General features: G+C 50.6%; 1 protein-coding gene across 9 annotated transcripts in view; it reads right to left on the bottom strand.

Moving 5' to 3' along the window:
• CHST11 (carbohydrate sulfotransferase 11) overlaps positions 1-22,545 on the bottom strand; it is a 267,881-nt gene that overhangs the window by 122,690 nt on the left and 122,646 nt on the right. For 3 of the 9 annotated variants that reach the window (XM_045062253.1, XM_045062254.1, XM_045062257.1), the window contains exons 2-3: positions 16,606-16,691; positions 10,985-11,113 (exon numbers count right to left, since the gene is read on the bottom strand). In XM_045062253.1, the coding sequence (XP_044918188.1) occupies positions 10,985-11,113; positions 16,606-16,691 (215 nt within the window). Of the gene's footprint in view, positions 1-10,984; positions 11,114-16,605; positions 16,692-16,970; positions 18,501-18,963; positions 19,134-22,545 lie in introns of those variants that run through there. The other 6 variants (XM_011284184.4, XM_011284185.4, XM_019835432.3 and 3 more) reach the window with 4 other exon arrangements.

The raw sequence follows: 22,545 nt of genomic DNA, 5'->3' as shown, positions 1-22,545 counted from the left end.
ACATGTGACAAGCACCATTCATTCATTCATTCATTCGACAAGCATGTCTGAAGCACCACACTTGCGACCTTCTAGAGTAAACCTCTTTGATTCCAAGAAGGCCTATGAAGGACACCGAATATGCTGTCCATGTGGCCCGTGTGTGACTCTGAGACCACACGCTTAGTCATGAGTGACTGGAGTGTCTGCCTCTTTGCGTCCCATCTTCCTTGCTGCTACGGCCATTTAATACCTATTGTTCCAAACCACCTCCCTCCTCTTTCTTCTCCTGCCAATTATGCACTGACCCCTTTTCAGACCTCAAAATTGACGTTTGCACATAATGGCTCTGACAATTCCCCTACAATCGAGGCCGAGACTGAGTGCATCTTAATGAGATGCATAATTGCTTAGCACAATGCTTTTTATTCACTAACCACTCTGTGATTCAGCTCCGCAATTCATTTACCACCCATCTTCCCCCATCAAGGCTTCAGGTTCCCCTTCTCCAGCCGGAGACATTGAGAACGAGCATTGTGCTTCTCTGGAGCCCCCATTCATCACAGTCATTTTGCTCATTTGCAATTTCCAGAATGGAGATCAATTCGCACTACACGGAAGGCATTGTTGCTTGAGAAACATCTCATCGCAGTAAAGGGGAGCTTTGAGAGGCTGGTGCTTTTCTCCTATCCCCAGACAAGATGAATGTAACTGAAATTAAATAAGAATGTAACTGAAAATAAATAAGCCTTTCTTGACCTCATCATGCAACTGCAGACAGGAGAGCTGGGGGCCAGCATGCAACATTTTACACCAAGTGCACGTGCATGCTTTATCTACCAGCAGTGGCCTGGACCACGATCGTGCATCAGTGACAAAATGTTAATAACCGCACTAGGCTTGGTCCTGTGGTTTTATACATCGCTCTCGTTGTCCTCGCCGCCGTTGCCTAAGAGAGAGAGGCATGGTTGTTCCCAATTTTAGAGGTGACAGACCTGAGCCCTGAGAGCCCGTGTGACGTGCTCAAGAACACTCTTGCGGGTATGATGAGGCCGGGACTTGAACTGGGAGCTTCTGGCTCTCAGCCGTGTCTAAAGGCCACCTGTGGACCAAACCCAGCCCCATCCGTTCATTTACACATTGTCTACAGCTGCTTTCACACTGCCACGGCATCGCTGAACTGTTACCAGAGACCTACGATAGTCACTATCTAGAAAACATGTGAGGACCTGGTCTAGAACTTAAGGAACCGACTTTGTTTAGCACTTTAGAATGCTCCAGCAGAATGAGACGGCTTTGGGGTGCTCCGGCTCTTAGTATGTGGGGAACCCTGGAATGAGCCCTGACCTAGGACTCAGCTGACCCTGGTTATGGTTGTGGCCACTACTGCTCTTGGTATACAATTACACACCCCACAACGTGCCTGGCACTGTTCTAAGCATTTCATTGCCGCATCTTTCCTTAGTCCTTGGAACAAACTTCTGAGGTATGTCCTATGATTACCCTTGCATGGACAGATGAGGAAACTGAGGCACAGGAAGGTTAAGTAACTTGACTAAGGTCATCCAGCTAGGGCTGGCAGGGCATCGGCTCTAAACCAGCACCACACTCTATGCCCTCCCCTAGCTTAGACTCCAAGTTCAGCCTCGTCTTATTCATGGAGAACTTGCTTATTCATGGACTCACTCAGTACCCTGGGCCTCCTTCTCTTTGCATCTAGGGAGCAGGAGTTTCGATGGAGCCAGCCTTTAGCACAATACTTTGAGAACACTTGTAGCACTATAGAACCATGAAGGAAAATCCTCCCAAATGTAACACCACGACCTCCAAATATGCATCCAGTCCTTTGACGTACTGACAAAATATAGTGGGAGCACCTCCCATCCACAGGAACCCATCACCAAAAAAAAAGCGTGATGGAAATTTCAGGTGGTGTATATGGTTGTCAAGGAGACGCTTACAAATACAAGGATTTCGGCTCCATCCCGGCCCATGCCCTGGAGGGGTGGGCGCCACAACGAGCCAGTGGCTTGGCCACCAAGGTTGCCAGCTCACAACTTAGATTCATTGCACATTTTCACGGAACTTCACTTTAGGCTCAAAGCCGTCTCTTCGTGGAGGCAATCTCACCACCTCCGTCAGCAGTATCCTCACGTTCCACACCCAACAGACCGCTGCGAGATTCCGCTTTCCTGAGGTGACCAACCCAGCACCTTCCAGCACCTTCCAGGTCTCTCGCAAACACTGGACCGGGGAGCTCATGGACCAGTCTCCTAACGGCCACTGAAACAAAACACTACAAAGTCGGGCAGCTAAAGACGACACAAATGTATTCTCCTACCCTCCGGAGGGTCCAGGTGTTGGCAGTTCCTTCTAGAGGCCACCTGCTCTCCTTGGCTCATGGCTTGGTCCTCACATCACCCTGACCCTTGCTTCTACCCATCATCACACCTCTATCACCTCCATTGTGACTACCCTAAACCGATCTACGATAATCTTCCCTACTTAAAATCCTGGACTTAACCACACCTGTCAAGTCCCTTTTTGCCATGTGAAGTAACATACTCACAGACTCTGGGGATTAGGGTATGGACCTCTGTTGTGAGGCTGGTTCTGCCTATCACAGTTTGGGAGGCAAGTAACTCCAGGCTCTCAAAGGCTGTGAATGACCCTGGGTCAAGGGCAAAGTCAAGGACAGCACCAGAGAGGAAGAACAGGTATCTGCTCTGGTTCCCTTAACTCCTGCGGTACACATTCACCTTGGAGACTGGCTTGGCTTTTATTCCCCTAACAGGCCCTTTCCCTAGGTCACGATTAAGGTGTACCCCCCACACTGGTGGCTGTAATCGGTGGCCTTCCCAAGAGCCCACTGTGAAAAAGCCCAGAAGCACTGCAGCCTTCCAAGGTTTGCACCAGGTTTGGACCTTGCTATTGAGCAAGTTAAATTTGAACATCCAAACTGATAAAGATGAGCAGGCTTTTCTTAGGCTCAAGAAAGCAAAGCCTGCACTGTGCTGTGCTGCACTAATCCGATAACGAATGGCAACAATTTGCCAGGGGCTGTTTTTGGCAAGGCCTTATCTTAACAAGATGTTTATCACTTCTTCCCTGGGACTGAGTTACACCATGATGGGGGGGGGGAGGGGGGGGGGGAACTTCCTTATCAATAGCAAGGGCTTCCTTTTCCCAGCTCCTGGTTCTTATTTCAAGATTACCTACCCCTGAATCCCAATCATGTTTTCTTTTCAGCAAAAAGAAAATTGCAATGTTCTATGCTCTCCTCTAATCAGACAATGAACATACCAACCAACACAATAAGCTCATTTTGCCACTTACTCGAGAAAAATGGCACTTTACTCAGAAGGGGGAAAAATCAGTTCCTTTGGATCCTTCTCATTAAGAAAGGGGTTGGCAAATTATTTCTCCTGTATGATCTCTTAAGATCTCAGTTTCGAAGAGAGCGATGAATCAGCCAATTTTTTGGCACTGGTTAAAGGCATGTTGGAAAAGAAGGCTATTGATTAACATGAGCTTTGGAGATTATCTGTGGATTTCTATTTCGTATTCAATCCCTTTCCCCCAGGACCGTGAATAATTGGATGTCAGCTGCTTCTGAACTCCCCACGTATCTGCCAATTTCTTTAAAAAAGTCACATTTCTTTTCAGACACCAGCTCATTTATCCTGTAAACTGGAGAAAAACCTACTGAGGCTGAGATTCTAAACTAAGATTAACCAGTCTAGGAATAAGAGAGACCCAATGCAGAGAGCAGAAGGTTGGAGGTACCCTTTGTGAGCCCGTCTAAGTGGTGACAAAACACTTTTGAGGGACATATCCCGAGACAGCCTCCTTATTTCCAAATGTCACTCTAGCAATTTCCCTACAAAATGAGATGAGGCTTTCAGCTGCTGCATCAGAAGTACAAGGCTGCTGCAATGAGGGTGGACGGCTGGGCTCCCTTAGGAGCTAAGGGACCAGCTTTTTCGGATTCACATTTGTCCCTCTGTAAAGATTATAAGCGGTCCCTTCTTAATGGACTTCCAGCTTGCTCTTGAAAAGTGGAACCCAGGGGCACCTGGGTGGCTTGGTCGGTTAAGCGTCTGACTTCAGCTCAGGTCACGATCTCGCGGTCTGTGAGTTCGAGCCCCGCATCGGGCTCTGTGCTGACAGCTCAGAGCCCGGAGCCTGTTTCGGATTCTGTGTCTCCCTCTCTCTCTGCCCCTCCCCTGTTCATGCTCTGTCTCTCTCTGTGTCAAAAATAAATAAACGTTAAAAAAAAATTTTTTTTAAAAAAAAAGAAAGAAAAGTGGAACCCAGAATGTTCCACCTGCAAACTCCAAAAGCTTAGGATGAGTTTATGTAATTCCTTACCCTCGGTGATAAATGGGCTGCAGGGGTGAATTAACCCTTTCCTACAATTCCCTCCATCAGCTACTGCTGGTAAACAGGCCCCTCTAGAAGAGAAGAATGAATTGGGGAGAAAATTACAGATGGTCCCTGTGCCTAGGCCGGGAAGTACTCAAAAAGGAACATCCAAAAGCAGCCTCCCAACTCTCAAATCCATGGGAGTACCTCCCTGCAATTTCCCTGTTTCAGGCATCATCTCTGGCCTGAGCACCCTTGTTCCTGGTTCAAGGATGCTCTGTTGACTCAGGAAGGGGCTGAGTGAGTTTCTGGGAGAGGTCTGGAAGCCAGGAAACAGAGAGAAGCCGTGGGCTCGGGATGCGGGCGCACACAGCCCCCGTCATCCTTCCTCCGGTCACTGCATCCTGTCCTGGAGCTGGGCCAGGCGGGACCTCAGGACCCAGCTTCCCCCAGGGGTGCCTGGAGCAGCCGATGTCTTCCCCATACTGAGTTCTAGCTGGCCAGCTACCGAGAACAGGCACGGAGCTGGCTCATTTATGAACTCCCCCTGGAAGAGGGGCTTTTCACCTCTACCTCAGGACCAGTGAATTGGGAATCAAAGGAGTTCAGGTCACCCACCCAGGCCAAGAGCTTTTACGCCAGCCGCGCCAATGGAGGGGGCCTGCCCCCCGGAGCAGTGGGCTTCGGCATTGGATTGAATCCTGGCTCCGCAACACCTCACCTAGACCAGATGGCCCCGCCCGGTTTACTTTAACCACGGCACCGCCTCTCTGTGCCTCCGTTTCTGCAGCTGCAAACTGAGGAATGATGCATTTGAAGGGCAGTAACAGGTTGTTTGGATAGGAGGAACTGTAAAAGCCAAGGGCCACACAAGCTTTTTTTCAGTCAGTTACTGGGACCCAGACTGTGACGATCATTTGTTTCAAAAGGGAGAACAGCGGGGAGTTTCAAAGAAAATATAAAGGCAAAAAAATGCTCACTGGCACATTTGAGAGCGTCCTGCTGGCGTCCGTCCCAGCACTTGACACAAGGCAACTCCTTAAATTCTCGTAACAGTTCAAAGAGGCAGGTACTGCTGTTATCCCCATTACACGGATAAAGATACTGAGGCACCCAGCGATTAGGAATCAACCCAAGGCTCCTCTGCCAGGAAGTATGGATTTAAACCGAGCCGGCCTGATGGGGAGAACACGGTTTTCACTGCGGTACCATGTGGCCTCTTTAGCTAAAGGTAAATAAATTCTTCCTACTTTCCTGGTGAGGGGATGGAAAGCCCTGGGAGACTGAGATAGTTCCCCAAGATCCTATTGCTAGTAAGTGAAAAAAGGCAGAATTTCAACTTAGAACCTAGGGCTCGAAATTCCATTCTCTTACTACTAAACCATTTGAGATCTGCTGCATTCGGGGCTCAGGGGGTGGGGGAGGAGGACATCTGAAAATGTCATTTGGAAATAAGGGCAGTAGGGAGGGTAGGGGGAGTATGCAGGGCTCACGTTGGGTTCCTCCTTCTTGTTTCTTAACAAAGTGAGGTCAGGAACAGCCCAATCCATGAAGAGAACAACCTTGAACTCTGGCCACCCAAGGGAGCCCAGCGTACCTCCGAAGCCTGCAAATCCCCTTTGCCCCAGGGTCACGGCATCCAGGAAGGCCGGAACTGCTTTCTAAAAGCACTGCAGTGGCCTTCACTCCCAGGGCACTTGGCTCGAAGCCACATTTCTTTCCCCCCTGAGTTGAGCCCATTAGGGATATTTAATGCATCCAGAGGAACTGCAAGGCTGGCCATCAAGCTAGCCTACCGCGGGACTCTGGGTCCCGGCCACTGACAAGCACTCCATGCCACATAAACACAGCTTTATTTCCTAAGTTTTCCGAAAGCAAAAGCGTGCCAGGCTCTGGGAGAGATAAGGACCTCTTCTGGCTTCCCCGCCTCCAAAACGCATGCACCTGTCCCTTGCTATCTAATCCACCTTGTTATCAATGCTTCTTCTGGGAGCTTCAGGATGGGGCCATTTGCTCAAGAGCCTTCCTCAGTTGCATTCAGCAGACCAAGGCTCTGCATTTCTAGCAAGTTCCTGGGTGATGCCAACACTGCTGGTCCAAGGACCGGTCTTCGATAGTAAAAGCCCAGAGCAGTGGTTCTCAGACGTGGCTGCACGCTGGAATCAACAGGGAGGCTTTTACAAAGCACTGACGCCCCAGAAACGCGGATTCGGTGAGTTGAAGGTGTGGCCTGAGCATCGGGATTTTTAAAATTTCCTCTTTTGATTCTAAAGTGCAGCCCAAGCTGAGAACCCCAGCTCTAACAGACAGAATTCCCTTGTAACGGGGAGCAGATGATCTAGCTCTACTGAGCTCTGTCTTCCAAGTGACCTGAACTTGGACTTGCTCATTTGTCCCCAGGGATCATTTGCTCCTTTCTGGCTTTCGTGCCTGAATAACAATCACAGCAACAAACAGCAAACAGTTACACTGGCCTCGCTCAGGGCCAGGCACCCTTCCAAGCACTTCACATGTCTGGATTCATTTAATCTTCACAAGAACCCTATGACGTGGGCGCCAGTATTATCCTCATTTTGCAGGTGAGGAAACAGACACAGAAAAGGTTAAGAAGCTTTTCCAAGTCACGTAGCTGGCAGGTGGTGGCCCCGGGACTCTAGCCCATGTGGGCTAGTTCCAAGGCCCGTGCTCTTGACCACTTCTAGGCTGTGTGGCCTCAGACACTCCCCTTTGTCTCAGAACTTTTCCCCAAACACTGGGACAGGACGTGAGGCCTGGATCCAAGCAAGCACTGAACTTGCCCACCTCTTGAGAACAAAGCTCTGCATTGGCAGGATGTCATTACACCCATGGATGTATCTGTGGATGTTCCTGCAGGGAACATGCTGGAGACGGAACAGACGGTCAGAGCCATTTCTCCAATACTCAAAATGACTGCCAGACTGCATATTGGCTCTTTTGTGGCTTTAAAACCCCTGATTTAAGATGAGGAAAAAAGAAATGCTGCAAAAAGCCGTTTTAGGCAGCACCAGAGTCTGCCCGGGCATCACACCCCTGTGGTAAGTTCCAGAACGGCCAGCTTCTTTCCAGGGCTGCCCAACACCTGCCAAGGCTGGGACACAGCCGACCTGGCAGTGCCTCCCAATGTGGTAATGCAGATATCAAACAGTGGAAGATCAGCTGGAGGCCCTGGAGCTGCAGACCTTTCTAGAAGTCCTTTCTACAAGGAGCTACAGAGGAACCTGTGTTTTGGCAAATCCTTGGCCTGCTTGTCCCAACTAGAGGGGCGTGGGTGGGGCTGCCCGCCCAGGAGGGACAATGCTTTAGTCCCTTGAAGGCACGTCCTCTCTGCTCTGCTGGTGCATAACCATGTGGGGAGGGTGGAGCCATCTGTCGCCATGTGCCACCTCTCCTGTGCCCTTGCTCAGGCTACACACACACACACACACACACACACACACGGAGAACACCTCATGAGGGGGCAAGACAGAGACGGAGGTAACATTTCCACAAGCCACGGAACGCTAACGACTGCCAACAAACAACCAGAAGTTGGGCAAGAGGCATGGACCAGATTCTTCCTCACGGCTCTCGGAAGGAGCCGGCCCTACCAACACCTTAACCTGGGACCTCTGGCCTCCAGCACCGTGAGACACGAAGTTTCTGTTCTGGAAGCCGCCCGGTCTAGGGCAGCCGAGCAAGCTACCTGAGTGGGAACACAAGGGGACGGGAATTTTAGTTCTACTTCATTCAGTGCACGTTTGCTGAGTTCCTATTTGTACCACATGCCGTGGAAGAAGGAGGGAAGAAAGAAACAGGGCTGGATGTGGACTAAGTATGGAAGGAGGGTGAGGTCTGGCTTAAGCAATCCCCCCACCCCACCCCTGTTTTCCTTTCAGTCTCCTTCAAGCACCCGAGCCCTGCATCCATTCTCTCCCACCTCCCACGCTGACACATGCTGGCTTCCAGGCTGCTTTTCTAAGCATCAGCCCTGCCACAGTCCTCGCACTTTACAGTGTCAGGAAAAATGTGTTCAGGGGAGACCTAGGCATCGGCGTAGCTTGGAGATGTATTTCTGGGCCAGATATCACTGGGCCTCATGAGACCTCCTGCTCTGATGGTTGAAGCCCTGATCGCCTTCTCAGCATGAATGTCCACACCAGACCTGCTCAAGGCACGGGCGGGCAGCTCCCTTCCCTGCCGAAGCACCTGCTGAGCCCCTCTCTTTGGCAGCTGGCAGGAGACAGCCACTGGGTGAACAAGACACAGCCCCTACCCTCAAGGAGCTCAAGGCCCGTAACATCATTTCAGATGCATGGGATATGTGAATCACGATTATTCCTGGTAGGCAGCACCATTCTAGAAGGACATTTAACCTGAGCTTGGAGAGGAGAAAAAAAAAAAAAAAAAACAGGGAGAGCTAGCCTCCTGAAAGAGGTTTCATCTAAGCTTGAAAAGAAAAGAAAAGAAAAGAAAAGAAAAGAAAAGAAAAGAAAAGAAAAGAAAAGAAAAGAAAAGAAAAGAAAAGAAAAAAAAGAAAAGAGAAAAGAAAAAGAAATCAGCATTGATTGAACAGCTTGCCACGAGTCCAGAACTTTCTCTGTACTTTCTGATTTAATCTTTGATAACTGAACTGTTGGTATTTTGTTCCTTCTTTACAAAGTCTCCAGGGCTGGAAAGGCTTCAACGGTTTGCCTGCGATTTCACGGTAATTAGTGGTGAAGCCGGGGCGGAGACCTTGCTCCCCACCAGATCTGCAGGCCAACTTCACTTTCGGGAAGAGAGGAGGATGGGGATGGGGGGCAGGTGATATCGCCCACCCCCACCCAGGTCTCTCCTACAGAGAATCTGAGAACAAGCCGGGGCTTAGTTTCAGCCCTACGCATCCGACACGGTTCAAATCCAATTGGCCGAGAAGCTACCTGAGTTGTGTCATTTACAGAAAAATCACATTATGTAGAGGCCTCCTATAATTGGGGGTAATTTAGGAAATAACTTTCCGAAAATGGCAGATTTTACAGCTGTGTTACCATTTGGAAATTGCCGGGGGTCATTTTGCCACTCGGATGCCCTTCTCTGGTGGAGATGGGCCAGACTGTACTCACACAGACTGACACAGAAGAGCCCCATTAGGGCACGGAGCTCACGCTCTAGATTTGAATATATTGGGTCAAATTAGGCTCTCTGAAACAGAGCAACTGCCTCTAAAGGCAGGCCGAGTGAAATGCGGATGAAGCCATTCGCTCAGCAGCATCACATTTACAGCACACAGAGAGGGGGATCCTAGTTCATAGCTATTATTACTGAAGCACCTCGCCAGGGACTGGGGGATGATCAACATTAGCGGAGGAGGTCTCTAAACTTAACGGCTGTATCCGCCGTGTTCCGTGGGCTGACTGTCCAGGCACACACACTCACGCACATGTCACGTCCACGCGCGGAAGCACCCACGGCCTCATCAGTCACTACACCTGGCTTCTTAATAACAGAGTCAACCAGCCACAGTCATCAGACTTTTTAGGAGGTGCTCACCATGAACAGCTAGTAGCTTCCGGGCAAGAGGAAATCGTCTGTCTCACTGTTATTCAACAAAATTCCAAGTGTACATCTGCCAAGTCTCTGAGCCTGCAGCACAGGGGCCCAGCGTGGCCCAGACCCCCTAAGAAAAGTCCCAGGTCGCCTAATTCAACTCGGCCCGCTGTTGGCTACTGATGAACACCAACTCTTTCTCGGTACTGTCTTAGGTGCTTTGTGTACATGATTTTGAATCTCATAAACTTGCAAGACTGTATTGTGCTCCTATTTTACGGATAAAGAAACCAATGCTGGGAGGCCAATGCTGGGAGGCCAACCTGGGCTGGGATCCCCCAGTTCCTTCACGCAACCCATTCTCTCCTCTGACCCAAATCGTGTCTGACTCTAGAGTCCCCATCTGTCCTGGCTTGACTGGAAATCTGACCAGGGCGCCTTCCCCGGTTCAAAACTAATGGAGCCACCGGCCGTGGTGAAGGAGGCGGCTCGCTGTCCCTGGTTTTTGCAACGGGCTCGCTCGTCTATTGTAATTTGCAATTAATAATGAAGCATTCTCCCAAGCCCTGTGCGTAAGATCAAGTTCACGTAATAGTTCATCTTTGCCAGCCAGCTGCCGTTCTGCTAGACTGACAGTAAGTAATATCTTTGCATAAGGAGCCAGTCCACAACTAAATCAATTAATCCCTCTTTGGCTGGTAGACAGCTGTTGGGTCAAAACAAGATAATTAGATGGACTCGTCATTTACCAGGTGGTTGGTAATGAAGGGATTAATTGCCCAGAGTTGGCGGCTGTACGATGTCTGTTCTTTCTTGCCTTCTCCAGTGTGTCTGACCATTATTAGCACCAGTCTTAACCAACAGTGTGGAGGGCAGAGAGCCTCTCCCATTGGCTCCTTCCCTGGGAAGCCAACACTGGGGCTGCTCCTTCTGAAGGGCCCATCAGATGCCCGGCACGGAACAAGTCCGCATTCTCCTCCTTACGGGGTCCAGAGCCGAGTGGCTCAAGTGTCCCTTACACAGGGTCCTCCCAAGTCCCTGCCCGGGGGCCCCGCCTCCTGGGTTTGTCCACCCGGCGCGGGATCTCCAACACTCAGGGCCTCGACTCACCAACCTGCCAATGGAGCACGAGGGCATGTGATCTCCATGAGGCTGAGTGTTGAGCACGGACACAGGGCCTTTGTAACAAACGACAGGGAGCCGCCTCGGTGCGGAGGCTCTGAAGCGCTTTTCTCGGAACGGGCTATAGGAGAATCAAAGAATCGAAGAGTTTTGAACTGGAGGGACCGCTATGGGCCTGCCAATCCAGTGCTTCTGAACTCTGCAGCCCGTCAGAATCACCGGGAACTCTGAAGACCACCGATGCCCCAGCCCTATCCCGGACCCACAGGTAAAATCAGAATGTCTGGGTGAGGCCTGGGCACCGGCCATTTCGTCAAAACTCCCTGAGTGGTCCTGATGTGCAGCCGGGGCTGAGAACCCCAGAACCAGCCCATTTTGTAGACGAGGCCGTGCTCTGCCTCAGAGGAGCCGGCAGTTCACAAGCGGCTTGACTCGGAAGCGGCAGCCGGCTGGTCGGTCGTACACGATCTCCTGTGGGCTCCTTGGGACCAGCCACCCTACTGGCGGGTGAAGCCTACACCCACCACCCGGGTGGGCAAGCCTCATCCAGCCGGCACCACCCTGCCCTTCCCGCCTTCTCTCAACCGGCTCCCAGCAGCTCCTCACTCCAGCTGCAAACCCCTCACCGTTCTCTGAATGTGCCACAGACGGGCCCTCCTGGGGCCCCCACTCCTGCTGTTCCTCCTCTCTGTGATGCCGTTCCCTCTTCTCTGTCAGGTGAAGTCTGACGCGTCTTCAAAGACCCAGTTCAACCGCCACCCCCTCTACAAAGCCTCCCACTTGCCCCGTACTTTGAAGGGTTGATGACTCGCTTCTGATTCTCCCATAACTGAAAAGCTTCTATCGTACAGCACGTATCATGTCTATTACCTACGTGCCTCTCCTCCCCATGTCCTTTCGCTCTGTTCACCCCATACATGTGTGCAGAAGAAACAGAGTTGGGCAAGCATTGCTGAGAAAGCTATTCAGGTGGGTGCTAGAACAGCTCCCCCTCCCGACCCCCTGGGATAATTCAAGCTTTTATCAATCTAAACTTAAAGACCCCAACTTCCCAATCTCACCAAGGTGCGCTATCCCATGGCAGAGCTCCTGAGGGCGATTCCTGCTTAGCCTGGCTCCAGCCCAGAGACAAAGGCCTCTCCAAATATCAGGTTCAGGAAGCAAAAAACAAAACTTCAATTGTTTATTGGAAATCTACTATGCCTTCCATAGCACCCCACAAGCCTTGGCCCCCAACGTTGGGACTTTTACAGCTGTCCTGGGCACACCCATCTCAGCTTGAGTCACTAAGAAAGAGAACCTCAAGGAAGCATTTTTTCCACCTGGAAAAGAGAACGTGAGAGGCTCTCATCCTCCCACAATCTCGCTAGGTCAGATGGGCCTGGCTCTACCATATTTAGGGGCTTTGTGACCTTGGCAAATTGCTCAGTCAACTGAACGTCAGTTAACTTATCTGAAAAATGGGGTTCAACCTAGAAACAATGAGATATGTATGGAAATGCCTCGAATAGCGTAGTGCAGTATAGTGAACGTAGATGATACTTTCAATGAATGGTAACTTTTCTTCCTTTCTGCCTCCCCTCCGCCTTCTCTCCCTCTTTCCATCCTTTGTCCTGGAGCCTACCTTATAGAGAGGTAAATTCACTTTAGCACACTGAAGACTGGACGCACAAGGGGCCATCAAACAACATAGAACTCAGGAGTGGCCTCAGGGATCTTGCCAACGCTTGGCATCCCCGGAAGCTTTTTTCCCCTCTTCCTGTTAGATCATTTTTTCCTCAAGCAGTTCATCCAGAACCCAACTGGATCCCTCACACACGGACTGGCCCTCACACAGCCTTAGGAATGCCCGCAGACAGTTGCATCCGGTGCATTCCTGCAAGCCTTCTAGACTCTGTGTTTACGAATTCCTGGTCAGCCCCTGGGCTGCGCATCTGTCTTCTCGGAACGTGGTAATCACAGAGCGAGGATAAAGGCTAAAGAAAGCACCGGGCAGGGCAGGGCCGAACCACATGAGTGCTGCTGTGAACATCTCAGGGAGCCCGCGAGAGGACCAGGAGGTGGGCGAGGCAGAAGGGACAGGCTGTCTCGCTCCCGCTGGCATTTGGGGGCAATTATGCCCTATTAATGGCTGACAACTTAGCTCTGCCCTGCGATGTGAGCTGAGCCGGGCCGGCCCACAGATGTGCTCGGCCCACAAATATGCAGTTGGCAACTCCTGAACTTTCAGTGACTTCACGCCAGCTGATCTGATCAGCAATTACATTTTATTTTGGGGCCAGGGAGACAGCACAGACCAGGAAAATTATAAGACATCAGAGTGCAGTTTTGCTAAGAATATCAACTTTTTTTTTTAACCAATTGTTGTTTTAACGGTTAGGGATTTGGGAGGCACTAAAATAAGAAAACCCTGGACACGACAAATCAGATGATGGCCAATTTTCCCCAGGGCGCCTTTAAGTCTTTGTCCCATAAAAATCTGGGTGTGATCCTGCTGTGGTTTTAGAGGGGAGATGGGGCAATTCCTGCCAAGGGAACTTTGCTGGCGACAGTGACTGGAGCGTGGAGATAAATGGATTTGTACTTCATCCTGGGTTTAAATCTTTACTCGGCTTCTTGCTAGCTGTGACCCTCTGCAAGTTGTAGAACCCTCTTGGCCTCAGCTCTCCCATACGTGAAATGGAGGTGTTATGCCTAGTTTGGGGTTTATTATGAACATTCGATGAGATGTTGATAAGCATCTAGATACCATCTGGTCCACAGCATCGATGCATGTAACTAAGATGCTGCCTTCCTACAACCCTGGTTTCCCATCTACAATGAACGGTTCCTGTTTTCACTATCACGTATCAAACCCAAATAACCAGGCGGCATAAAACGGGGGAAACAGCATCTCCAGGAGCAGTTTGGTTTCTAGCAACTTCGGGGTTTGTCATCTGCCTCCGTGATAATATCAGTCCAGGCTTAGCGGCCTCAACAGCTTGACTGGTAGGGAAACTCGAGAAGCCACGACCGTGACCAATCGGGTGCAAAGTCTGTAAATGTCTTGTGGACACGGAACTAACCTCATCAGGGGCGCCTGCTCCCTCCTCTCAACGCCCCGCCCACAGCAGCCCAAAGGATCAACAAGACAGTGTCTCCGAGAAGCGCCCCTGACTGTATTTGCGTGGGAATGGAACATAATTGCAGCTTGTAAAGGAAACCAGCCTAAGAAAAAACATCCCGGGTAACATCCCGAGGAAACGGGGAGATCTTCCTGCAGGGACATTTTCCTGGTTGTCAGAGAAGGGGGCCAGACAGCTTGCCCACGACATTCCTGCTGGAGGTGACTCACCCACCTCCAGCCTCGAGCATGGTTCCCAGGGTGGCCTCTCCAGCCCCATCTTCCCTCCCAGGCCCTAGGCTACCGCTAAATGAGCTTCTCGCCCAGACAATACTCAAAACACCACCAGAAGGAAGAGATGACCTCCACCCAGGAAGGTTATCTCTCCTTTGGTGGGTTGACCAAGGGACTAAGCAGGGTCTCCTGTTCCAGTCAATTGGAGCCAACCCTGGGGTAACTAGAGGAACCAGCTATGGAAGGCTAACCACATATGCCCAGCTCACCCTTTTGTGCCCAGCACCTGGCACTTACAATGGTGGGTGAAGAAATGAATGAGGGAACGAGTGAATGAATCCAGGAAGGGACAAACTCCACAGGAGGCACAGAGCAAAATATATCCTCTCATGCAAACCTGCAAGGCAGGTACTCTTAGCACCATGTTATAACCGAGGGAAAGCAACTTCAGAGGGGCCAAGTGTCTTGCCCACACTCACATAGCTAGGAAATGAAGAAACCAGGCTTTGGACCCACGTCTGACTCTGAAGTCAAGGCTTCCAGTATGGAAACCACCCTCACGACCAGGATAATGATGAATGATGTTTACATAGCCCCTGACACAGCAGGGTTATTCTGGCCTCCCAACATTCCAGAGAAATGGACTCATCACGTACTCGAGTTGCACAACCAGTTGGAGGTGAGGTAGGGATTTGAACCTAGACTTTGATTTTCTCAATCGCAGATATTTGGGGGCACATGCTATAGGTCAGGCCCTGTGTTAGGGGCTGGGGATACAAGAGGACACAGCCTAGACCCGGTCCACGCGCTTCCTGTCCAGAGGGGTGTCTGCTTCAGAAATAAGCTCTTCCCACGACACCATACGCTGCCCATAGAAATTTCCTCAGGAAAATAGCGGTGCTTCAGCGGTTGTATTTTGAAAGGGAAAAGGATCTGAGAACAGAGCCTGTCGACAAAAAGATAGGAACGGTCTGCATCTCAGCAGCATGTGCTGTTTTCAACATGGATTTCCAGAATTCCTATCCTTTGTCGAGGCCGATTCCGCCTCTTCCTAAGGACAGGTGTGTGAACATGCCAGGAGACTTGCCTATAATAATCAGATTATCTGGGCACCAGACAAAACCCAAATATCAAATTCCCTGCTAAGTCACCAGAGAACCCATTAAGGAAGCCTCAGGCAAGCTGAGTTTGCAATGACCTAGCTAATCCAGCCTCGTCATAGTAGAACCCCAAAGCAGCGGGGCTGACGGGGGAGTGAATTCACCTGGTTAGGCCACCCATGAGGTACAAACTCGGGAGTCCATTTTTCCAGAAGGGAGTGCAAGTGAGAGACAAGGAAGATGTGTGGGATCACAAAGTGCCCTTTGCAAGACTTCAGGGATTTCAGTGCCTTTGAGGCCCAGGTATTATCTTCCTCTACCAAGCACCTTAGTCCACAGAAATACTGAATTAAGAATTTGATGCAAAATAAAGCACAGAGGCTATGGCTAAAGCAGTGCATTTTTTTTCTTTTTTCACAGCAATCAAAGGTCAGATCATAGGCCACTAGTTGTTTACTATTTCCTGGCATCAATTGCTAATTAACGTTCCCAAAAGAGAACCAGCCTTATGGTCTCCACATCAAGACCCACACGCCACGGAGGCCATCGCCATGGCGAACAGACCTCCTCCCTTTGCTCCTAGTTTTCCACGAGACACATTTCCTGGCGTGGAGCTTATTTTGCTCACAGAAAAACTCTTCATGATCAAACTCAATTTATCATGAGGTGACTTAACAAAAAGTACCCCCATAAAATTGAATCTTGGTAAACTGGTGCAGTGAGGTGGAATTCTTGGGGGCATCTTGGACTTTAATAAACCGGTGTGGGAGCAGGGTGGCAGGTGCATCCACACGTGAACTTTCTTTGGGGGTGCGAAGGGAGAGACTGCCCAACCCCTGCGGCTCTACAGTTTCAGAGTCCCGTCGCTGGCACCTGTGACTGTGGAGAATCTCTAACCTGAGCAGGTCTGTCTGAAAGCTCAGTCCAGCACTACACCAGGGCATTTCTGGAATTCTTAATCCTTCTTGCTAGAACTTCAGAGCCATTATACAGAGAAAGGGTGACCAAGAAAGCAACCACCGAAGCTAAAATGCCAGGCAGTAGAAGGAAGTTTCAAATCCCTCAAGAACCAAATTTTGAAGTTTATCGTTCTCCCTCCCCCCCCTCGCCACCTCCCCTCCAGAGATCGACGCACGGAGACCAAATCGAACAAGCGAGAAAGTTTCCAGGGCTTACCTGGGTTGGGTTGTAGAGCTCCTGCAGGGGGCTTCGAGACCCCTTACGGCAGCAGATGTCCACACCAAAGGGGTTCCTCCGCATGACTGAGGAAAGAAAGTGAAGGCTCATCAGAAATGAGCAACAAAGGCTTGTCTGACAAAGAAAAAGGCACAGAGGTGGGGGAAGAAGAAGCAGGTAGGAAAGGAGGACAGAGAACCAGTTTCTGGCAAAGCTGTTGTTCCTTTATCCAAAGGCATGTCTGCCCCAGTATCCAGGCATCTCTCCACACCCAGAGGACATAAATAATGCTCAACATTTCTTCCCAGCAAGTTTTTAAGAAAAGAGGACAGGCCTCTAAAACTCAGTGTAATGAAGCAACTTACAAAAGGCAGCATAAAGTTGTTACAAGACAGTTCCAGCCAGCAGCACCAGGCTTGGTAGATTTCAAATTCCACAGCCTTCTCCCTCCATGATCCATTACAGCCTCTTATTCCTGGTCCCCGAGCACCCGGCCCTGGTCTCCTGCGCAGGCTGCAGCGCCTTCCCCCGCAGGGCTCTTCCCACGGGCTAAGTCAGACGCCCGGTCACCCCAAAGCCTCTTGTAAATTCGGTTATTTTTAATGAAAGTAGCAGGTCGAGGAAGAAAGGACACGGGTTTATGGTTCTAAACAGAGGTGGGACTTAAAATTAATCAAAGAGGCAGAATTAAAAGAACTCCTCAAAAACCAATGGCACTGAGGACACCACGACCTATTTCTTTTTAAGATTTCATTTTTAAGTAACCTCTACACGAACGTGGGGCTCAAACTCCCAACCCCGAGGTCAAGAGTCACACGCTCCGCCGACAGAGCCAGCCAGGCGCCCGCCCCAAGAACTAATTTTCAGGGGAAAAGAACTTTCTTTTTTCATTCTTCCTGTTCCGGGCAGTCTCTCGCAGAGTCTAACGCCTAGTCACCTGTTGATAATTATTTGTTGAAGGGAGGGCGGCGTGGGGGAGGGAGGAACGAATGAATGAGCGAACGACCGTTTTCTCCTCCTGCAGGAGGCAATTTTCTTTGTAGAACGGCATGGCTGGGGCATGGGAAGGACCAGGAAAGCGGACCGATCCACACGCCTAGAGAAGTCACCGCTGTGTGCAGCAGCGAAGCCGGCTGCATTTTGTTGCCCGGAGCAGACAGCCTGGATGGGTAGCCGATTACTTCTGGGAGTTCTCCAGGTGAATCCACTCTTTCTCAGGCACCTCTTGGACTTTGAGCCACGTGGACACCCTCAGCGCAAACCATCGACTCCAGGAAACCGGAAGCTGCATTTTCTGTCCCCTTCTCCTTTACCCGCGTCCTACAGCGGGGTCAGCAAACTCTTCCCGTAAAGGGCAGGCAGCGCCTCAGCGTTGCGCCGGCCGCAGACAACACACAACGGGCGGGCGTGGCTGCGTGTCAACGCCCCTCCCTGTATGGAGGCCGAAGCCTGAATTCCGGGTGATTTTCACGTGTCAGGAAGTATTATTCTTCTTTTGATGTTTTTTTCAACCGTGTCACAGAAACAGGCGCTGGGCTGGCTCCGGCCCGCGGGCTGCAGTTTGCTGACCTCTGCCCCGGAGAAAGGGCCCAGGGATCGCTGGGATCGGCGGAACCAGCCCCCCAACGCTCCCCGAGCCCCACGGCCCTCTCCGGGGAGGCGATCTGCGGGCCAGTGTCCATACATAAAAGCTGTTAGGATTCGACTGGGCTGTGCGGGGCAAACACTGCCTCTTTGTTCCTCCACGGCTGCCTCGACAAGAAGGGGGGAAAAAAAAATCCACGTTGTGTTTTTCTTTAATTTATTGCTTCATTTTTCATTTCCACCCCAAACGAGGTAAACTGTTAAATGCACGCAAGTTGCCCTCGGTGCACAATGACATAGCAACACTTTGGAAGAGAAAAAACAGCCATAAAACTTGTAAAATTATGCTCACGCCGTGCGAGATTAAACTCTCCCCATGGCGGCAGACAGGCTCACCGAGACTGGGGCTGCAGACCGCCGCGGTGAGAACCCCACCGTGGAGTCCATTAAAAGTCAGCTTTTATGGGGGGCAGTATTATTTAATTGGTTTATTTTTCTAATACAAGGCCTTTAAAACGCTTTGACCGTGTGGGGCCCGCAACACGGGCCCTTTCCCAAGGCCGTCTGTCCTCGGGGCCTCCTCCAGCCCTGGCCGTGCGGGCTTCGTTGGACGCCCTGTGAATCAGCTTTGGCACGCCAGGCCACAAAAGCCAAAGGGGCTTTGTGTGCCTTTTGCGCGAATGACAACAGTCTCACTATTTATGGAGTGAGTGCTCATTGTGTGCTAGGCACTTGGTTAAGTGTAATGCTTCCCACAGAGAAGGAAGTACTAACCTCTCTGAGCCTCTCTTGACTTCAGCAACTTGACCAAGGTCAAGACCATGGAGGCGGAAAGTTGCCCTGCCAAGACTCAAACATGACTGCTAGGCTCTTCACATCCAAATGATAGCAGTGGGGACCTACTGCGTGCCTGGGACACAAAGGAAGGGTTGGCAATTAGGCAAACAAGTAGTAAGTATGTGTATCCCACGTGTGTCTTAGGAAAAGTGGCATCAGAGAAGGCTGAGCGACTGACGCTCACGGATGGTGGCAGCCACGGTTTAGAGAACCCTCACGGTGTGCCGAGCAGTTCACACATAAATCTGCACAGAAGTCTCACAGGGTGGGTACCACCGCTGTCCCCATTTTATGGACAGGAGTAACTGAGGCAGGGGTAGGTAACTTGCCCAGGTCTTGCGACTAGGAAGAGGTGAAGACTGGCTTCTGACACAGGCAGCCCATGCTCTCAGCTGCTGCCATGCTGGGCTGATGGTCAAGTGCCAAGTTTCCTCCTGACCTGGCCCAAGACTGGGTTGGCTGGCCACTTCTAGGACAGGCGATCTAAAATGTAATCTGGTGTTACAGGAGTCATTGAGGTGATGTGATATGAGGGCCAGACTATTAACTAACAGTTATTAGTACACTCCATTCATCCAACACACTTTTCCCAAGCACGTACGTATGATATGCCAGGCATGGGCACGGGGGTAGAGACCCTCTCCACCTCATTCACATTTTTCCCCGGTGCTTGGCACACAGTAGGTACTCAAAAAAGCTTATAAATGAGCTAGGATTAAAGGCTTCCTTTTAAAAAAATATTTATTTTGAGAGAGAGAGAGAGAGAGAAAGAGCAGGGGAGGGACAGAGAGAGGGGGAGAGAGAGAATCCCAAGCAGGCTCTGTGCTGTCAGTGCAGAGCCCGAGGCGGGGCTCAATCCCAGATCCCACAACTGTGAGACCGTGACCGGAGCTGAAATCGAGACGCTTAACCGCCTGAGCCACCCAGGTGCCCCGTAAGGCTTCCTTTAATAAGCACTGGACAGGTTTTTTCTGCTCCACAAGGAAGAAACCACCAGTAGCATCAGCATTTTTTTTTTTTAAATAAAAGGTCTAGTGATCAAAAGCCCTAAGAAAGGAGTCCCCGAGGACATTTAACAGTGGCCTTCCGCCACCCACCCACCACCGCAAGTTTTATTTAGCTACCACACTTGCTTTTTTTCCTTTCTAAACTCTAATGAACGAAATGCAAAACTGTTTTGTAAGAATCTAATTGGTTTAATTTACGGCACAATTTCTTGGACCCAGGACGTCGTCCAAGATACATAAATGAAGCTAAAATCAGAATCAAGCTCCCGTGTTTATTTTACTCTGATGAAGAGCACGTTGTTCTCAAGTGGACACTCCACTCACAGTAAAGTGACAGCAGGTGACAGAAAGTGGGCTCACAACAAAGGAACAGAGCCCGCCTCATCCATTCCCTGACCTTGCCTGTGTCTGGGGGGGGTGGGAAGGAGCTGCTGGATTGTTAATTCCAGTCGGATGACATCAAACCGAAAGGCTGTGGGGCCCTGGGTGGGAACTCATTTTTGGTCCATTTCAGAAAACTGGAGATAGGTGGGATGCCCGGGGATTAGAGACAAACTCCATCAGTTTACAGAAAAACAGTCGGAGGGGCGCCTGGGTGGCGCAGTCGGTTAAGCGTCCGACTTCAGCCAGGTCACGATCTCGCGGTCTGGGAGTTCGAGCCCCGCGTCGGGCTCTGGGCTGATGGCTCAGAGCCTGGAGCCTGTTTCTGATTCTGTGTCCCCCTCTCTCTCTGCCCCTCCCCCATTCATGCTCTATCTCTCTCTGTCCCAAAAATAAACAAACGTTGAAAAAAAAAATTAAAAAAAAAAAAAAAAAAAAACAGTCGGAGTTGATACACTTGCCTCACCTCCCCAGGGTAGCTAGCAGCAGACCCAGGGCCGGAGGTCAGGTCTCATAAAATACAGCAAGAGTTAATAATAAGAATAATCATGACAACTACTATTTATTGAGAATTTATCACGTGCCTGATGCCTGACACCACGCTAAGGCTTTTTCTCACATTGCTTCATGGACTTCTCATAAAAACCCCAGAAGTTAGAAATAACGAATGATAATAATATCATTCATTCCCATTTTACAGTTGAGGCAACTGAAGCCCAGAGAGGTTAAGTAACTTGCCCAAGATCACACAGCCAGCAAATGGCACAACAAATGGCAAATTCAAACCCAGGCCTGCTTCCAGAAATGGTGGTCTTCACCACTGTGCCATGCTGTCCCTCAAGATGGCAGACCACGCCCGCACCCTTGGAGCCGCCACCGCAGAATCTGTGCTCTCCCTCCCGCCAACGTCCAAAGTGAGGCGCTTCGTACTAAATCACCCAGATCCACACGGGCCTCCACTCCCCTCCCGCGGACAAACCAGCTCCAACACCCAACTGACTTCGCTCTCCAAATCTGGTTTTGCTAACAGCCTGAGCACGATCCCTCACCTACACCACGCTCTGAGGGTGCAGCAATGCGGTTACAGACGTGTCTTCCCCAAATGCACAAAATCATGCTGTGCCTGAGTGAGTACCGTCCGGGCCATCCGTCAAAGCGATGCTGGAATGGGGGCGTGTCTAGGTCAAGGGCATCAAGTTGGGAGAAGCGAGAGTGACCCCCAGTAATCTCGGAGGAAGCCATTCTTTTATAAAGACAGGCCATCTGCTTTGTAACGGCAGGACCCACAGCCTGCCCCGAAAGGCCACTACGTCACAGCTCTCCCCCTCTCTGTGGAGGTCACCAGGCTGGAGCTACAGTGAGCGACCCTCCTGACCTGCCTGGGACTGAGGAGATTCCTGGAGCTCCGGACTTTGTCCAGGCTGAAACCAAAAGAGTCACAGGCACCGAGTAGCACCCTTTAGATTCAAATCCTGGTTTCACTATTAACCAGCCTTCGGGCCTTCGGTCAATTTCTTTTTATTATTGTTATTTTAGAGAGAGAGGTACAGCATGAGTGGGGGGTGGGGGGGGAGAGGGAGAGGGAAAGGAAGAGGGAGAGAGAGAGAGGGAGAGAGAGGGAGGGAGAGAGGGAGAGAGGGAGGGAGAGAGGGAGAGAGGGAGAGAGAAAGAGGGAGAGAGAAAGAAAGAATCTTAAGCAGGCTCCACGCTCAGTGCTGACCTGGATACGGGGCTCGATCCCACGACTCTGGGATCATGGCCTGAGCCAAAATCAAGAGTAGATGCTCGTCACACCCCCTTCAGTCAACTTCTTAATCTCCGAAACGCAACTAGACAGGAGTAATAGTGCCTACATCCTAGGATGGTTTTGGAAATTAAAGGAAAATGTAAAGTAGCCAGGTCCGTAGTATCCATGTGAAAAGTCACAGGCCTGGATCCTACAGCTGGCTCTCTTTGCCACCAAACAAGAACCTCACTTGGAACCAAGTCCCCCCCGGACACTCAGATTTCTCCTTGGTGAGATGCAGAGGTAAAACCAGGTGGTCTCTAAATTCCTGACATCTAAGCACAGGGCAATGGGAAGACTCCCTGGAGAACCTCGGGTTAAATGAGCCCTAGAGAGGTGCTGGGG

This window comes from Felis catus, chromosome B4, assembly GCF_018350175.1.
Source record: "Felis catus isolate Fca126 chromosome B4, F.catus_Fca126_mat1.0, whole genome shotgun sequence".
Classification (NCBI taxonomy): domain Eukaryota; kingdom Metazoa; phylum Chordata; class Mammalia; order Carnivora; family Felidae; genus Felis; species Felis catus.
Note: the sequence above shows the minus strand (reverse complement) of the source record. Positions and strands in the feature narration are given on the sequence as shown.